The 16,948-nt window shown below is 35.9% G+C and overlaps 1 protein-coding gene across 11 annotated transcripts in view; it reads left to right on the top strand.

Moving 5' to 3' along the window:
• The window catches only part of RIMS1 (regulating synaptic membrane exocytosis 1), a gene marked incomplete at both ends in the record, with an annotated part of 314,191 nt that overhangs the window by 263,830 nt on the left and 33,413 nt on the right, over window positions 1-16,948 (top strand). For 5 of the 11 annotated variants that reach the window (XM_082277097.1, XM_082277101.1, XM_082277100.1 and 2 more), the window contains one exon: window positions 8,688-8,920. The exons of 4 other annotated variants lie outside the window; for them this stretch is intronic. In XM_082277097.1, the coding sequence (XP_082133223.1) occupies window positions 8,688-8,920 (233 nt within the window). The remainder of the gene's footprint in view (window positions 1-8,687; window positions 8,921-16,948) is intronic. 2 more of the 11 variants (XM_082277103.1, XM_082277104.1) reach the window with 1 other exon arrangement.

Raw genomic sequence — 16,948 nt, 5'->3', positions numbered from 1 at the left:
GGCAAAACCATAGGGACAAAGCCTTCTCTAAACTTCTTTAGAGAATGAGGCAGGAATTGTAGAAAGATAAAGAATGCTCTTCTCACTTGCCTAGTTTATTACTGCTCCGGGTGATTACTCTGCCCCATAGTTTTTATGTGATTAGTGACAACTCATTTCAGACATGTCTTTGTTGGTGATCATATGCTGCCTGTTGCATGGGAGTTTATTGTGTCTTGATGCTGTGAATTCAATCTCCCTATCATGTGGAAAATTTGGAGCAGAACTCACACATGATTCTTTAAGGTTCTCGTTTGTTTAGCCCAGTGACAGTGTTAGAGACTGCACAGTTGCATGGTTGCTGAGTTCACTACACAAAACGTTGTGATGGCACATGGAAAAGCTTTCTCTGCAAAAGCAGAGAGGATAGTGTGTGCTTTGTGGCTACAAAAGATAAACTGACCATCTCGAGGGGGGTTCATAATATAATAAATACTTGTGCTGGGACATTGAAAAGACTTTTTTCATTCAGTTTCAGGAATTTTTAGGAACTGTTTTGTTTTCAGAAAGAGTGATGAATAGAATTAATTCCTCAGTTTTCTTATTCTCTTTCTGCTTCACTATCACCATGAACTCTTTCCTTCCGGGGATTATTGTCCATTATACTCTTTTTGTACTCCAGGCAGGTGACTTTGTCTTGAGTCATGCCTGATGGCCAACAAACTTGCAGCCTCCCTGCATCCTGGACAGTCTAGCTAATTTCTCCCAAATGCAGAATAGGCAAGAGGTGCAATTCCTGGGAAATACTGACTTTCTGCCTCTGAGCTGGAGGCAAAATAGTAATATTCAGGAAATGTACAATCTATTTAGCAATAGGGGCTGCGAGTGAGTGCAATGTCACTTTGCAACAAGAAGGTTTCCTGGTATCTTAACAGTTGATCTCTTTGAAATCTTTTAATATGAGAGGTATGACTTAAAGAAGTTGTTTTACCAAATTGACAGGTACTCAAAAGAATTGACAGGTACTCTATGTGCCAAATAGAAGGATCACCTCACTGGAATCTTTCAGTGAGACACTGGCCACTTCTCAAAGTGAAATGAATTTATAATTTTTTTGTTGTTGCTGTTTTTGGGGTTTTTTTTCTTTTTATTTCCTTCAAAAGGGCCAGGCAATCTGCCATGGTATATCAGGTGGAACTTAGAACAGATAAAAGAAGAAATTCGACTATGGGCAGAAACCAGGCATGTAAAATTTCTCCCTAAATTTTTCATGTTTGATGATCAGAACAGATTCAGGTAACAGGCAAGGCATTTTGCATCTAAAATCTCCACAGTGCAAGCATCCACTGCAATACTTGAAGTAATTTGCCAATCCTACTTTGTTTCTGATTATCCAAATCACTGCAGCTAAAAAACTGAACACCAAAAAAGTTTTATTGGCTGTGCACTTCCCAGTTTCATTAAAGAGAGAAGCATAGTGAGCATGTACTGCGATTAGTTAATATTGCTGCTCAGGTGATCTGTCTTGGGGCAAGGACAGGCACTCTGATGTAACCTGAGTCATAGCTTTTGCTTTTTGCTGGGGGGAAATAGGGGGCAGTAGCCTCCAAGTTATTACCATGAAGTCAAGATATATGAAAACATTTTAGATAAGCTGCTTAAAAAATAAAATGTATCCTCTTTACCCCCAGAGAGTATATTACAGATGGAAACTTCTGGTTCTGAGGTCATTTATGTACAACACCAAGGTTAAGCTAGAGTAATTAATGTTCTAATTATTCATTATCTAAAGATAATGATTTTTGAAAATCCGTCATTATAAACTGCTTTATGTGTCTGTCAGAGAGGGAGGGAGATGGAGTCTTTAATCCCTTCAGAACATCTGTACATGAAAAATGTGCTATGGAGCATTGCTTCTGCATTTTTAATTATCCAATTATGTTTCCACTTTCAAAGAAACTGTCACATCACCAGCAGTCTTTCTTAATGATTTAAAAAAGACTGAAAAATTATTTTAATTGGTTTTTTCATTTAATTACTGCAGTTGATAAAGATGAAATGTAATCCATAAACTTTTAGTTTAAGAACATTATGCTAATATTTTAAACAGGCAGTACTTGCTCTTTTTAGATTAAAGAAATGTAGGAAAATAGTTTTAGCCATGGCTCAGACCTCTCACTTGCTTTATCTTCATTTCAGTTTACTATAATTTTAAAAATTTTATCTGCATTTTTTTTTTGTTAGTCCTGACCTTGCACTGTCCCGTTTAGCTTTTCAGATTCTCCTCCTGCATTTCCCATTTTGTTGCTATTGCCTGTTGCTATTATTTACTTTTGTAATGGAACAGCAAGCAATCTACTTCATATCAACGAAGTGGGATTTTTTTCATGAAGAGCAGTGAGACCACAGGTACTTCAGTACCTCATGATTTAGAGGGAAAAAAGCAACATGGGAAAAAAAGCAACAGGGAAAATAATGTTACTCCTGAATATCATGCAAAGAAAGAAAAACTGACGAATTCAGCTTTCTTGATATTGAAGAAAGTTTCCTTCAGTGTTGAGCTACACATTTTTGTATTTGTCATACACACCCCCCCCACCCCCAGTATCTATTTTCTTGATACAGGTTTAACATTTACATCCTTTCTATATTTGGTACATGTTAACAGAATATGTACATGACTATGTGCAGTCAAATTTGGGTCATTTGAGCTGTTTACCTTTTGATTCACATTAGCCTTTCCACATCAGCATTAATAGCAATAGTTAACCCTGAACAGTGCTCCTGGGGTGGCTGCTTTTGTGTTGGTTTCATTTTATGATTCATGTGATTAACTGGCTTCAGGCTGATGGTGCCTTGGGTATGTGTAGGCAGACACACGGGCTCCCACATACAGAGACAATTGCTCTGCTTGTTTCAGAGAATATAAATTAACTTGAAATGTTCATGGCAAATAATAAAAATCTGCTTATCTTTTGCTTGGAAAATAGTTAAAATCTGCTTATCCTTTGCAATGTTCAGACTTACTTTCTGAATTGTTATTCTTTCATTTTGTGGAGAAATGCTAGTTTTGCAAGTTTAAAAAATAGAAATCAATCAGAGCTGTGAAAATTGCACAATTCAGTGGTCAGTGTGCTCCTGAGAAAAGCATTTTCACAACCCAGATTATGATATACTGTATTCCAATATGGAAATTTCCTGATCTTCCAAAGTAGGAGTTTAACCAGTTAAGCTCCCAGAGGAGACTTCTGTAAGGCAATCTTCCCCAGCCCTTGCCTTGGTGAGAGTTTGGGGCTGGGGTGTCATCCCAGAGGGAGCATCTGTGTCACTGAGTGGCACTTCCATACCATATAGGAATATTGTCAGCAATAGATACAACCTACAAATTACTGATCTTCAAATATCTTAATACACCAATAGGACTCTAATATAGTGACTTGACAGCAGGAGCAAGGGGGTTTTTTTTAAATCTAATAGCTATTTCATAGATCTAATGCATGATTAATGTGCATGTTAAATCAATATGTAATTCCATTTGGTACAGACTGTACGAAATTACTATTTAATGATGGTCTAAAAAATTCTTTTGACTAATTATAATATAGGATATATGTTTGTCCTTTGGTTTGTAAAGCGCTATGCTTCAATTAATTTATTAAATGCTAATGAATATTTATAAATATTTATTAAAAATTGTACAGTAATTTATCTTGTAGAAAATGTTCTATGTCATATGTAAATATAACTATATTTTCTTCAAATGACAGAGAAATTTGTAGATAAGTAATTAAGTGTTTGTATTTATTGATTATATATCATACAATACTAATAACAAGACACTTATTTTTAGAAATGTAATGTTTTTCATTATAAAAATATCTTCCCTTTGGTCCAGAACTATTATACATTTAGGAGATTGTTAGTATTCATGAGCTACCTCATTGCAAAAGGGTGCCATAGGGGCTATGAATTAGTACGTGATGCTGCATTCAGCAGGAGAGAGGAGAAGGGCAGTAGCTTGTGCTGGTGGGGGCCAGGGATTCTGCTGAAAGATTCAAGTTGCTGCAACTGTCTGCAAAGAACTTACAACATCATCTACACAGCAAGGAGTACAGGGCATCATTTATTTACTCATGGCTTGCATTACTGGAAAAATGGGTGGAGTAAAAATGAGGGATCATAAAAATAAATACCTAAAGTATTTTTTTATACATCATCAGTAATTCTAAGAGAATGAAGGAAATGCTGTAATTTTAGCAATGGCTAATCATTTCAGAATTTTTCTGTGAAAGGATATACTTCCAGCTATTACATAGGTGAGTTTATGATCAAGTGTTTTTCTAGCTTTCTTACTACTGTCTTACTATCTTTCTTTTTCAGATGGAATGTGCAGGTATTTTATGTAATCACTGAGAGATACTGAGTGTATATCAGTATGCCAATTTTCTCAACTCAAATGATTTGTCCAGTATGCTTTTATGGATCTTGAATACCTATAGATTAGTTATCTGTACACAGAAAGATATATAATGATTTTATACAGGTACTTGCCTTCGTTTCAGTTCAGTTTCAGTTAATATAAGCAAGTATAATCCACAATGCCCTCGTAGCATGCTCATCTTATCGAATTTGTTTCAGGGTTAATTTTTATGCTGTCTTGTAACTCAGACTACTTTTTGATTAAGTTTTTTGTCTTAATAGCTCATTCTTCCTGCCCACTGATACAACCTTCAGGTAGGGGCAGCTTGCAAAACTGAATGTGTTGCTTTCTTTCAAAACTCTGATAGCTCACGTGTAAATACAGTCTTGATTTTGCCTTGTGTAGTTCAGATACCACTTTAGATGGGATCTATCTCAGCTGCATAAGTTTTGGCAGGAAATACAAGCATTTTTCTCTTGGTAGAGGGAGCAGTGTCTTCCCCACTGATGCAGGAACCTGGGGGTAGTGTCTGACCCCAGTGCTGGGGAGGCTCCTCTGCTCTTTCTGGGGTCAGAGGGAGGTTTTCTTTATAGGTTATAGTAAATTTAAAAAAATTAAGTTAAAAATCCAGTGATTCTTTTTACATGCTGAATATCTGTGAAGTAATACACAGGCCCATATAGATTGTCTGTAACCTTCTTAATATGCACATCAATTATGTTGCTATGACTGTAATTAGAAATCCTTAGAAATAACATAAGACTTTTGCTGAACTATTCATCAGAAGAATTGCTAAAAATCATAAAATAATTGTAAATAAAACCTTAGTGAATTAGTTAATTTATGACTAAATGGACTATACTGATAAATATATTACTCTTCATTATCCTGCTACAGAAAACTATATTTATTTATTTTGTTATGAGAACTACATATAATTTAATAATTTACCAATTTTAGCCACAAGTCTGCAAAAACTTTCATCTGCATTTAAATGAATGTGTTAATAATCCCAGCAAGTCCAGAGAAGGAAATAAAAATTTAGTTCTGTTATTATCAGAATGGTTAAGTTCAAAGGGATATATTCATGCAGGTCCTTTTCTTCTTTGTGCTTCATAAATTAAACTCTAACAGTAGTGAAGAAAGTAAGAGTGTGAGCTAGGAGCTTTTTCTTCAAGTGATAACCAGTAATGTAATGGAAAAGCATTGTGTTCTAAGGGTACTCAATTAGATGGTATAAGAATGCTGAATTTTAAATGCCCATTCTTTTGAGACTGTTTGAGTTAATGAAAAATAATAAACTAGCACAGGGATTAGATGAACGCATAAGAAACTTAATCTGTTTGGTTTTTTATGACAAGAGGAAGTATTGGACAGCTGTAGTATCCTTGGTCCTATCCCATCATACCCATTTCTAGTAAACTAATAGCTATTTTGTACTAGTACACTAGAATATATTTCCTAGAAAAGTAGGGCTTCGTATTTGCAAGGTAGAAACAAGTATAAGATTAATTTGAATTCTAAATGTCTCTGTTTTTTTTTTTTTTAATTAAGATAAATCTTCTAGTTCCCTCTAGCTGTTGCAAAAAATCAAAAATAAAATTTATATGTCTTTGAAAAAAGCAAATTTTCTATTATTCAGAAAGTTCCCATATTCCCTGAATTAGTGAATTAATACATCAAAAATGGTTTTTTTTCCAAAAGTTACAATACTATCTTGTCTTATTTCTCAGTTGATGGACATCAGTGCCTCCTAAATACATACTAAACAAAGTGAAATTACAGCATTTCAGGTAAATTGTTAAAAAAAAAAAATAAAAGGTGAAGGCTGGCACAAAAACATAATGATTTTAGTATTTTTATAAACACCTGAAATTCAGTAGAGCAAATTCAATAATATGGCAAATAATTCTTTAATTGCATGGCAGATTTTATAGTCCATTGAACTTTAGTGCTGGAAATTATAGGTTTATCAATCAGTATGTCAGCAAAGCACATGTTAATAATAGTTCAAGTGTCAACAGGTGCTCTCAAAAGAAGTATTTGCTGTTTCTTTCCTCTCTCTTCCTGACATATCGATGCTTAAACTCAAGAGTTGATAGAATTGATCACTCCATGGCTCAAAATGGGAACAAAATAACTACAGAATGCTTTGTGTAGGGGCCATTGTTGGCAACGTAGAAACAGTCACTGAAATCCAATTCCAAGTGCTGTTAGAAAGAAATTATCTATGTGGAAAGGAGTTGTCCATGTCTACTCAAAGTAGGAAGTAGGATCCCTCAGAATGAGGCCTGTGTGGTTCTGCCCTCTCCTCAAAATGGTGAAGTGTCTCTTGCTGCATAGAAGAAACCAGTTAACAGTGTTGCCTTCTATCACCTTAGAGGCCTTTTCTTTGATATTTGTACATATATATGTGGAAGATGGTATTTTTTGAGTTGGTTTGGTTTTGTTGGGTTTTTTTCCAGCTAAAATTCTTCCTAGAATGATTGAATATGTCTGTGTGTACGCTCACATTTATGTGAGAGAGTGCATGCTGGGCGAGAGTGGTGATAAAATACAAAGGAATTCTATACGGAAACATCAAAATACATACTCATGTTTTTGCCTTGCAAACCCAAAAGCCAGTCAATACAGTTTCTCTGGGACAGGAGGGAACACGACAGAACCTATTTTAAGCTCAGTGTACCTCGGGTAGTGCACTAAAATGTGTTCTTGAATACTTTAGTGCATCAAGCAGCTTGTACTGTTTGATGGTGGCAGCTGTTTTTTTATCTGAGCTTAACAGGATCAGATCCTAAGTGCTGGGGTAAAAGCCTATGCAGAGGTTGATAGTGGTCTTTCTATTAAGTGTTGTCTATTCAAAGACTTTACTTTTCCAGCTTCATTTTCAAAGAATACTCTCTATTTTTACGTGCTCTTACCTATGGTCACACATTAGTAACTCTTGGTAACTGCCAGTAAAACAGGGATACACTGTTTTAATTATAGCTTAGGGATACAGTTTTTTATACTTTCCTGGATCTGTCTTGGGACAGGAGTGATTCGAGCTCCAGCAGGGCCCAGATCCATAGAAGTGACAGGATATCGTCTCTTCTCCAATTGACCCCTTCATTTCTCCCTGGCCTGATTTTCTATCTGTCTGAAACTTGGCATGACATAAAGAAGCCTCTAACCCCATTCTTTCTAATTTTGACTGGGGGAGAGGGAGTGAGGGGTGGATGTGAATGAGGGACAGGAGCAGGCCATTGCATCTGCTGGGAAGGGAACTTGCTGGGAGAGACAGAAGGACTGTTGGTTAACAAATAAATTTGACTTCAAAATACAGAATTGCTGAAAAAAAATTCCTGAAATTAGCATGTCGGTCTACTAATCAGCAATACAAGCTCAAGGAATTTCCTACATGCCTGGCTGATTTAACAACTGCATCTGAAGTGAGTCCAGCTGCAATTTAAATTTCTGTGTTTCTACAGAGTGACAGCTAACTTTATATTGCCATTAGAGCTAGGGCATTGCTTGGTCATAGCAGACTTAGGACTGTGTATTAGTGTGTCCTGTGAGTATTTGAGACTGTTTTCTAGACTCTGTGTGTGAACACTTTATCCTGCCTCTATGTACAGGGGCAGAAAAAGGGTCTGTATAGGAACATTCAAATGCAATGCAATAGCTAAAGGAACTCAAACAGAACTGACAGAGCTGTTCATCTTTCTGTCAATCAATGAAGGTTCCAGTGGGTTATTAGGAATTTTGCCTCAAAATTATTTTGCCTTCATGCTGTGATTATTGCCCTTTCCTTTAATGAAGTGAGAGAGTGAAGACCTAAAATATACTACATATTACATTATCTCTGTAAAAAGTATGAAAATTTAGATGATGGTATCTTCATTTCTATTTGGTCTTAAGGCTTTGGTGAACAGTACTGATAGATATATATGTTAAACTACTGGCCTGTGTTAATTTTGTTTGGTTCTAAAATTGCTGTTTTATTTGTTTCTGTATTGTGGGGACATAGACAGGGAAGCTTCAGATAACTTTTAAACGTCTCTCTTTCTGTCGCTCTGAAAAACATGGGAAAGTGCTCATTTTATTTATTTCCCTCAAAGAAGTGGAGAACAAGCAATAGTACTGGAAAGATGTACTGTGAGGGGCATCGAATTAAGCTTTACTTGTGAACCAAATAAATGGAAATGTATCAAGACTTAAAATTAATTTACTGATTAAAAAAAAAAGGCTTTTGGAAATGCTGTTGCACAGACAAATTAACATGTTTGTTTTTACTTTGTAACTGTAGTACATTTACTCCTAAAATGCAAGGCAGACGGATGGGGACTTCAGGGAGAATCACTAAGAGCACAAGTGTGAGCGGAGAGATGTATAAGCTGGAGCACATTGATGGGAGTCAGTCGGACACGGCTGTCGGCATGGTTGGAACAGGTGGGAAGAAAAGGCGTTCCAGCTTTAGTGCCAAAGTGGTTGCCATAGTGTCTCGAAGGAGCAGGAGCACATCTCAACTTAGCCAAACAGGTGAGTGAGACACACTCTTTGGAAACAGGACTCTCACCAAACATGGTTTACCATTATTTCATCTGTGGCACCTGTGTTATATGTGTATGAATATAGACCGCTCAAGAGAGGTTTTCCAGCTGTAAATAAATTTCTGAGATACTAATTTTCTTTGATTATTAAACATTTGCAAGAAAAAATATACAAATGCCTTTTAGAATATGTGCCATAGTTGCTTTCTGTCCTGATCAATGAAAAGCGTTGTCTCTTAGAAGCCTTGTTCACAAGTAGGCCAGGAAATGCAAAGAGATACGTGTAGGTATCAGCAGTGGATAAGGGTTTGGCAAAGACCACTATTTATATGTGTTGGAAATTTCTTTAGCAGAAGAGTTGAGTGTGAATGTGGGAACTGAAATCTGAGCAAATGAATGGCAGTTATGCAACTGGGATAAAAGGTTGTACCTGTTGTGGCATAAAATATGTTTTTAAAAACTACCTTTGTTTTCTTAGCTGAGAGTAAATCCAATGCTTTAATTTTTTTTAAGTAACACTGGCAAATTGGGGTCAGTGATTTCAGATAAATTAGATGACAGCATGATGGTTCTTTAGGAACATAAGCCTTCCAACTCTCTATTTCAACTTCAGAAATCTTAAAAGCTTCCTATCAGCATAGCCTCCAGGAACAAAAGCTCATACAAAAATATACAAAAGGGAAGAAGAATGTTTTACAGTCCCTGTCCTGCTCCTGAACCCCAGTGAAGACTTTTGCTTTTGTCTTCAGTGGGAGCAGGACCTGACCCCAAGGGTTCTTTCTTGCTAAAAGAAGGAAAACAAAGAGGAAAAACTTCAACCTAGCATAGAATGCACTCATATTTCAGCATTCCTCTCACATAGTCAGGGTATCTAAACTAAGGTAAGTAACAATATTGTTTATTTGTATCATCAAATATTTCACCCCTTTTCCCTGGTTTTCTTTTATTGCCAGATGAGCAGTAGACTTGATTCTTTTACAATGTAAAGCTTGGTCAGCTTTAACAAAAAGATTGTTATACTTTTCTACACTACTCATGAATTTTAAGCTAGAAAGTATATAATCATGGAGTTGAACCAAATGATAAATGAAATAGGTCTGTTTGAAGCCCAGAACCGTAATTAATATTGTGTTTCTCAAGAATACACTGTGACTAAGTATGAGACTCGAATATAGATAGTTGCATACAATAAGATGCTATTTTAGATATGTCAGAATCAATGGCGTGTTCTGTAATTAATAAAAAGTGGTGTTGTATTGTAGACAGGATTTCTAGGTTGATGTTTTAGTCCACTTCCTATATATACTTATATTAAGTATTTTACAGAATGGTTTTTGTGGTTTGATCTGGCATTCCTTTCTAGCTCCTAGGTCTCACTGAAATAGGAATTGCTGTGACAGACCAAACCTTTGCTCCATCTTACTCAGTAGTCCAGCTCTCACTGGGAACAAGGACTGTTAGCCCAAAGGGAAGGCACCAGACACAGCATGACTTGCCTTGCAGAAGCCCTGACTCACTCTTGTCAGTGAACTTATTAAATAACTTAAAATCTGAGCTGTGACTTCCAAATATTTCTCAGTATCATCTATTTAAAGCTCAGATTTTTGTGTTCTTCATAGAAAGCTACTATAAATCTCCAAATTTTGCTTGATATAAATTTCAAAGCAATAGGAATTTTGCAAGGAATGGAACTTCTAAATTTGTAATGAAACTCAAAGAGCAAATCAAATATGAAAAATATGGTTATATATTATTCATGATTGTAAAACAGTTCAGAATTGTATTTACTATGTCTTGTGGTGGCTCAGGCTTAGACTACTATCTGTGGCATAATCAGAGCAAATAAAACGTGTCATTTTTTGTCAGTCACTACTTTTGAATTTTGTCAGAAATCAGTGAATTAACACATTTTTTTAGAACAATATACAAATGAGACTTGATAGATTTTCCAAATGATGTTGTAGACTAAATACTCACATGCTAAATCATGGACCCACTTCCCTTCTTTCCTACCTATATTATACAAAATGGGAGGAGAAACCTAAAAATGTCTATTTCATTTTAATGTGTGGTGCAACTTGCTAATGTCTCCACTATTGAGAATTAAAGAAAATTTCTGTTATGACAATATAATATAAACTTGGTACTTCTTTAAAATTTATTATGTGAAAATTGGTTCTAATAGCCAAGTTCTGAAGTTTTAGAAGTGATGCGGAGATTTATGGGCCTCCAAAAGTGGTGCCAAGTATGAACTTCTGGGACAGATTTTCAGGAACTGAAGGTGTGCTCTTGATGCAGAATATGTATTTTAAAGGAAGTATAAGAAATATAGAAATAAATGTGTAGCCTCCATAGGTTGTTCAGGTTTTTTCCTATGACTTACATGATCAATAAGTAAGGCAAGCATGACACAGGTAGTTATTTGTTTCTGAAAACTCAAAATAGAAGATCAGAAATAAAAAGGCAGATTTTTTTGAAAAGCGTAGGTTCCATGTTTTTATGGAATGAGTAGATCTGAAATTCTAGTTTACTACTGTCTTCAAGCCAATAAAGTTCATTACCATCTCACTTTTTTCACTTGAAGAAATGGTCAAAAAGGGCTGAATTTGACTTTCTGTAGATAATTCTTCCTTTTAGCATACTGCACACGTTTGATGTTACTTAAAAATGAAAGTGGTGTGTATGGAACTGCTGCAAGGTAGCTATTATTTATAAGATTTACTTTTCTATTCAGTTGAAAAAGGAGTGTGTGTGTGTGTGTGAGCCTGTGCATACATGTTTGTGTCTGTACATATGGGGCAGATCCACTTGCATGTCGGAGTTAGAAGGACCTGTAATCATTATTTTACATACCCTGTTCAGTGCTATTGGAAAGTAGTCAGAATATGTGCCTTATAGATGGTCAGTGAAAGAATTGGTTTCTATTTTTATGTAAATCTGCAATGGAATTATGTATATTTGCTGTACCTTCCTTTTGTTCATGTTTAAGATTTCATAATACTTCTAGTAACTGTTCTGTGAAATCCGTGCTTATTATGTATTTGTTCATTGTGCCCACAAATTGGATAGGTTAGATAGTTCATCAGAAAATGCTTGTAATCTTCTAACAATATTCCTAATAAAAATCCAGCTTTTCTTAGTTATCATAGTAAAAAAGAAGAAAAGGAAAAGGGAAAAAAAAAGAAGCAAAACTCCCAAAATGACCACAAGAAATTGAAAATAGCTCCAGGCATATATAAGCATTTAGTTATAATCCAACTTTTCTAGCTTTCTTTGTCAGCCTTATTTTGGAAAATAAATATATACATATATACAGAATAAATATAGAACTGCAAATTTTCTGAATACAGCAACTAAACTTTAAATCACAGGAAAATTATAGGTAACTAGATTAGGATAAGAAATCATCATCTGTTGTCTTGATTTTGTGTTACAACTCTCTATTCCCCTCTACAGAAAATCTTATCTTATAGTTTCCATACCAGTGAGTGACTGAGGCCAGTATTGATCATACTACATTTTGATTTGGGGTTCTAGGTTTGTTTTGAATGAGATGAAAACTTCTGTAATAGGAAGGAAGAATTTTATTACAGAATTTATACCATATATAGAGACATAATAATGCATTTTAAAGTGGATAGAGGTAATGGGGAGGGGTATCATCAGTAAAATGCGTTCTGGAGAAAAGGAAAACTTCAATTGCAGATAAATAGAAGTATTGCTATCCCTGGATCCCTCTCAGTTCTCCTGGTACATGCAGACAACTGCCTTAAGAAAGGAAAACAATTCCTCCCCTTTGCTTTCTATTCCCTCGTCAGCAGATAGTGCTCCAGAAAGATCATCTGTTTGTAGGAGCATACTTTTCTTCTCCTTGAGTGCCAGCAATGGCTTGCAACTATTTTGACACAGGTGAGAGTGGAAGAGATGCAGAGAAGGAGAGCTAAGAAGCTTAGAAGAATGGACAGCATTTCTAGTGTAACATTATACTAATACCAGGTCAATTTTCTAAATGAAAGTACCTTGCCATGTTTATGGTGTGAACCAAAATGAGATTTTTCTTACATAGAACCAAAGTTATTTATTTTCCATCTTCTATTGGTGAAGGTCAACGTCAACAACCTGAAATGAAGCCATAGGCATTAACATTTCAGAGACAGATTACATACCATGAAGCAGAGCTGAAATCAAGTGTTGTCACAAGGTGAAAACAGAATGACAAAAAACCCTTTTCACTTATGTGTATCTCTGGTACTTGGAAGGAATCCTGAAGTATTTGTCTGCTTCCCTGAGGAAGTAACTTCCAACCTGAGCAGAAATATGCGACAATCTTATAACATATTTCCCTATGTAAAAAATGGAATATCCTGCTAAAGGGTATTTTCTGTAATTTGCCCTATAAAGAAGTGGCTTTCTCTGCTTTCTTTTGAATTAAGTACCAAATTCCCAATTCCAGATAAGATACTGTCATCTAAGTGAGGAGATTGTCACTGAGCAGTGACGTTCTGATAATCGTGCACCCCACAGAATATGGATGTTCCTTTTGCAAGCTCACTGCAGCTTGAAGAACTCTTCTTCATCCAATTGATTGCCCCAAGCTTCACCTTCCAAGACTGGTATCAAGAAGGCTTTCTCTCATGGTTGGATGACTGAAGTTAAGGTAAAGATTTAGAAAAGAAAACCTCATCCATTGCTCTGCTGATGGAGAATAGGATGGTTCACTGGAGGTGCTTAGTTACTGTTAACAAGCACCCCTATGCTGTGTAAAAAATAACCTCGCTTGGGAAACATGGAAATTAAAGCAAAGCAATGCAACCTTCCAGGCTTAGGGCTGTATCATTTCAGAGTAGACACTGCTATTTAAAAAACCCACAAAAACCCTAAACAAACAAACAAAACAAAACCAATCACAAAGAAACCAGACAATCGAAAACCAAAACCACAAAACCCCACCCCCCAATTCTGTTAATCTGTTTTTCTCAGTCTCTTTTTTGGACTATTTTTCTGTCCATCCTTGTAGTAATTTTAAGATATAATGAATAATGAATAATTCCTGCAGGTCTAGATAATATGGACAGAAAAAGCAGATAATAAATAAGAAATAAAATATACTGGAGGGCAGAGGGCTTTGGGATAAGGATGGGTTGTTCGTTGTCTTTCTTGAGAACACCATTTCTTCTTTCCATAATTCTGTTATTTTTTTACAAGAGTTGTGACAACCTTTTGATGCAGTGGTCAGGCTTTTTTTTTTTCCTGACATTTCATATTGATTGCTTGATTGATTGAATGACAAGGATGCATTTCTGAGTATGATTCTTGCACCTCATAACGTGACTTTATTTTTTTATAACTCTAGTGAAAGAAATTCTGCTTATTTGATGAGAAATGAGTGCTAGACAAAAGTTCAAAGGACTTATTTTATCTAGGATTCAGTAAATCATCTATTATTATTAGACTGGATAGAAAGCATGGGAATCAGTAAGGAATACTGGATGTCAGGAAGAAACTGGTTAGGAGGGAGGCATCAAGTGGTTTTATTAAAACAAGCCAGAGAGTGTCTGCTAGTTGAGTTTCTAAGACAAAACCCATGGGCAGATTTTGTTAATATTTTATTGACAGCTAGCATTTATGCTGCTAGAATATGATGATGAAAGAGATTTAGTGTCAGTTCCTGGTAATCTAGGAGAAGGATTCTTGGGAATGGTCCTGTGCATGGCCACGAGTTAGACCCGATGATCCTTGTGGGTCCCTTCCAACTCAGCTTAGTCTGTGATTCTATGACTGATGAACTTCAGGATAGAATAGTAGAACTCAGAAAAACTGTGACAATGCAGATTGCAAGTTCATTCCTTTCAGAATGAGTAATGAAAATTTCCAGATTAAAAAAAAGGCACAAGAGTTTTTGAATCTAAAGGACAACACCATCAGAAACTGTGCTATAATAACAAACAGGTATAAATTACTTACAAATAACTTTTATATTTGTGTAAAAATTACAGTAAAGTTTCTCACAGTCAGAACAGAGAGTGAAGCATCTTAAACCTCTCAGCATTTAGCACAGTAGGGAAACAGTCTTTTTTTCTTGTTGTTTGTTTCTTATCTAGCATAATACCCTTTTGCTGTTTTCATTTTTCTGATATTACTTTTTTGTATTGCTATCTCTTGTTCATCCAAGTGGAATGCTACAAGATATCAGATTTTCTAATGGCAAATTCAGAAAATTTTCTTGGAATTCAGAATTACCATGAGTCTTACCACTACAGTTACCTCACCAGTTTAACCTGGTCCTCTGTAATTCACACGTTGTTCTCTGTTTTTTCAGAGGAGCATTTCCAAGTACTTGCTTGTGTTGGGCATTTATCTCTGCAAGAATGCTTAGTATGAGCACTGAGCATACTAAGCATACTAAGCTCGAGCTCATACACATGAGCTTCCTTACCTACAGATATCTCTGTTTTGTTATCTTTAGTCTGTATGGTTTGAAAATTTTTCCTTAACTTTACTCTGTGTGTACTTGAAAAGTAACTTCCAGCAGCTTAGCAGAAGTGTAGTGCTCTGTCCTGCAGCTCCCTCATTAGCCTTGTTTGTCTGTTTAGTATTATCTCTGTGTGAGTCTTCCCTATCTGGGTTGTTATTTTCCCCAGAGCAGGCCCTTAGAGCTTGCTCTGCATAGTTGTGATGATCTATGAGAACAATGGCTCTATTGCACAAAAAGAAGAATGCAGGGAGATGGACATTTAGAAGATTTCTCTTGTCAGCCAATCTAAAAAAAGTCTGTAGTGAGGCTGCAGGGCTGCTCATGGTGCCTTAGGGATGGTGACAGGATCTGGGCTCTGCACCTGACACCCAACAGCAAAGAGCAACCCTTGTCCCAGCAAAACCTCTGAGCTGCTCCTGCACCCAAATGTTTCTGCAGGAAGGGGTGGGGAAGAAGGGGAGGGTGATGAGCAAGTGGATGAAGAATATTGAAAAAAAAAAAAAAGAGACCTGATTATTTTTGTAAGAAGAACTTTTTGTTCTAGTAATGATACTCAATTCTTTGAAACTGTTGAGTGAATGTAAGCATGTTCTCTATTAGTTACTGTTGCTGTCTTGCTGAGAAATTCACTACCCTTAGTAGAAACAAAGTTCAGTTCCAGATACTCATCTTCCAAAAGATTTCCTAATAAGGGCTAGTATTTTCAAACAAACTCCCACTTCTCTGCTGAGTTAGTGTTACATGTGGTTCTTTTCCTTTCTCCTGAAATGCAAATTGTGACTTTTTCTCCTGTAACGTAGTTGCTTGACTTGTACTCAAAAGTATTCCTTCGCTTTTGTATTTGCAGCTTCTCCCCAGATTTTAAAATAGAGATATTACTGCAGCAATAACTGTACTTAGGGCTATTTCCAATTTGTAAGCAGTGTGGGGTTTAGGAAAATTTATGGCTTTCCCAAAGTATAATCTTGATTATGCCTAAACTATGACATGCATGCTTTGTATGATTTCAAAATATGTAAAATGTCTTTAATAAGTGTAGCTTCACTGTTATGTTTATATTGTGTTTTCTTATGAAATGTCTTATAAAAAGGCCTACTTACAGTTCTGACTATATTTAACTGAGCTCTGTTTAAAGAGGATTTTTATTTGTTTTCTTATCTGATTCACACTGTGTTCACAAGCTCCACTTTGTGCAAACATAAACACAGAGTGGAAATAATACCAAAATTATGACAGAAAAAGGAAATAGTGTTGCCAAAGGACTACCAAGAGGGAAAAAAAACTGTACTATCTTCACATTAAAAATTTCTATGTAAATGCCTCTCTTTAAGAGGATGTAAATATAAAACTTGTGTTTTATTACTCTTCATATGCTTCTTGCCTGATTAGATCCACAGATTGTGTTCTGGAACTTCTAGAAAGTTTTAGAGTACCTGCAGTAATTCAGAGGAAAACCGTTCTTCCTCTGTGGCACAGGAATTCATCCCTTTCTCACAGGAGAGCAAAGCCCTCTTTGTTTAGAGTCAGATGATTGAGCTTAAT

This window comes from Coloeus monedula, assembly GCF_965178545.1.
Source record: "Coloeus monedula genome assembly, chromosome: 2".
NCBI classification, from domain to species: domain Eukaryota; kingdom Metazoa; phylum Chordata; class Aves; order Passeriformes; family Corvidae; genus Coloeus; species Coloeus monedula.
Note: the sequence above shows the minus strand (reverse complement) of the source record. Positions and strands in the feature narration are given on the sequence as shown.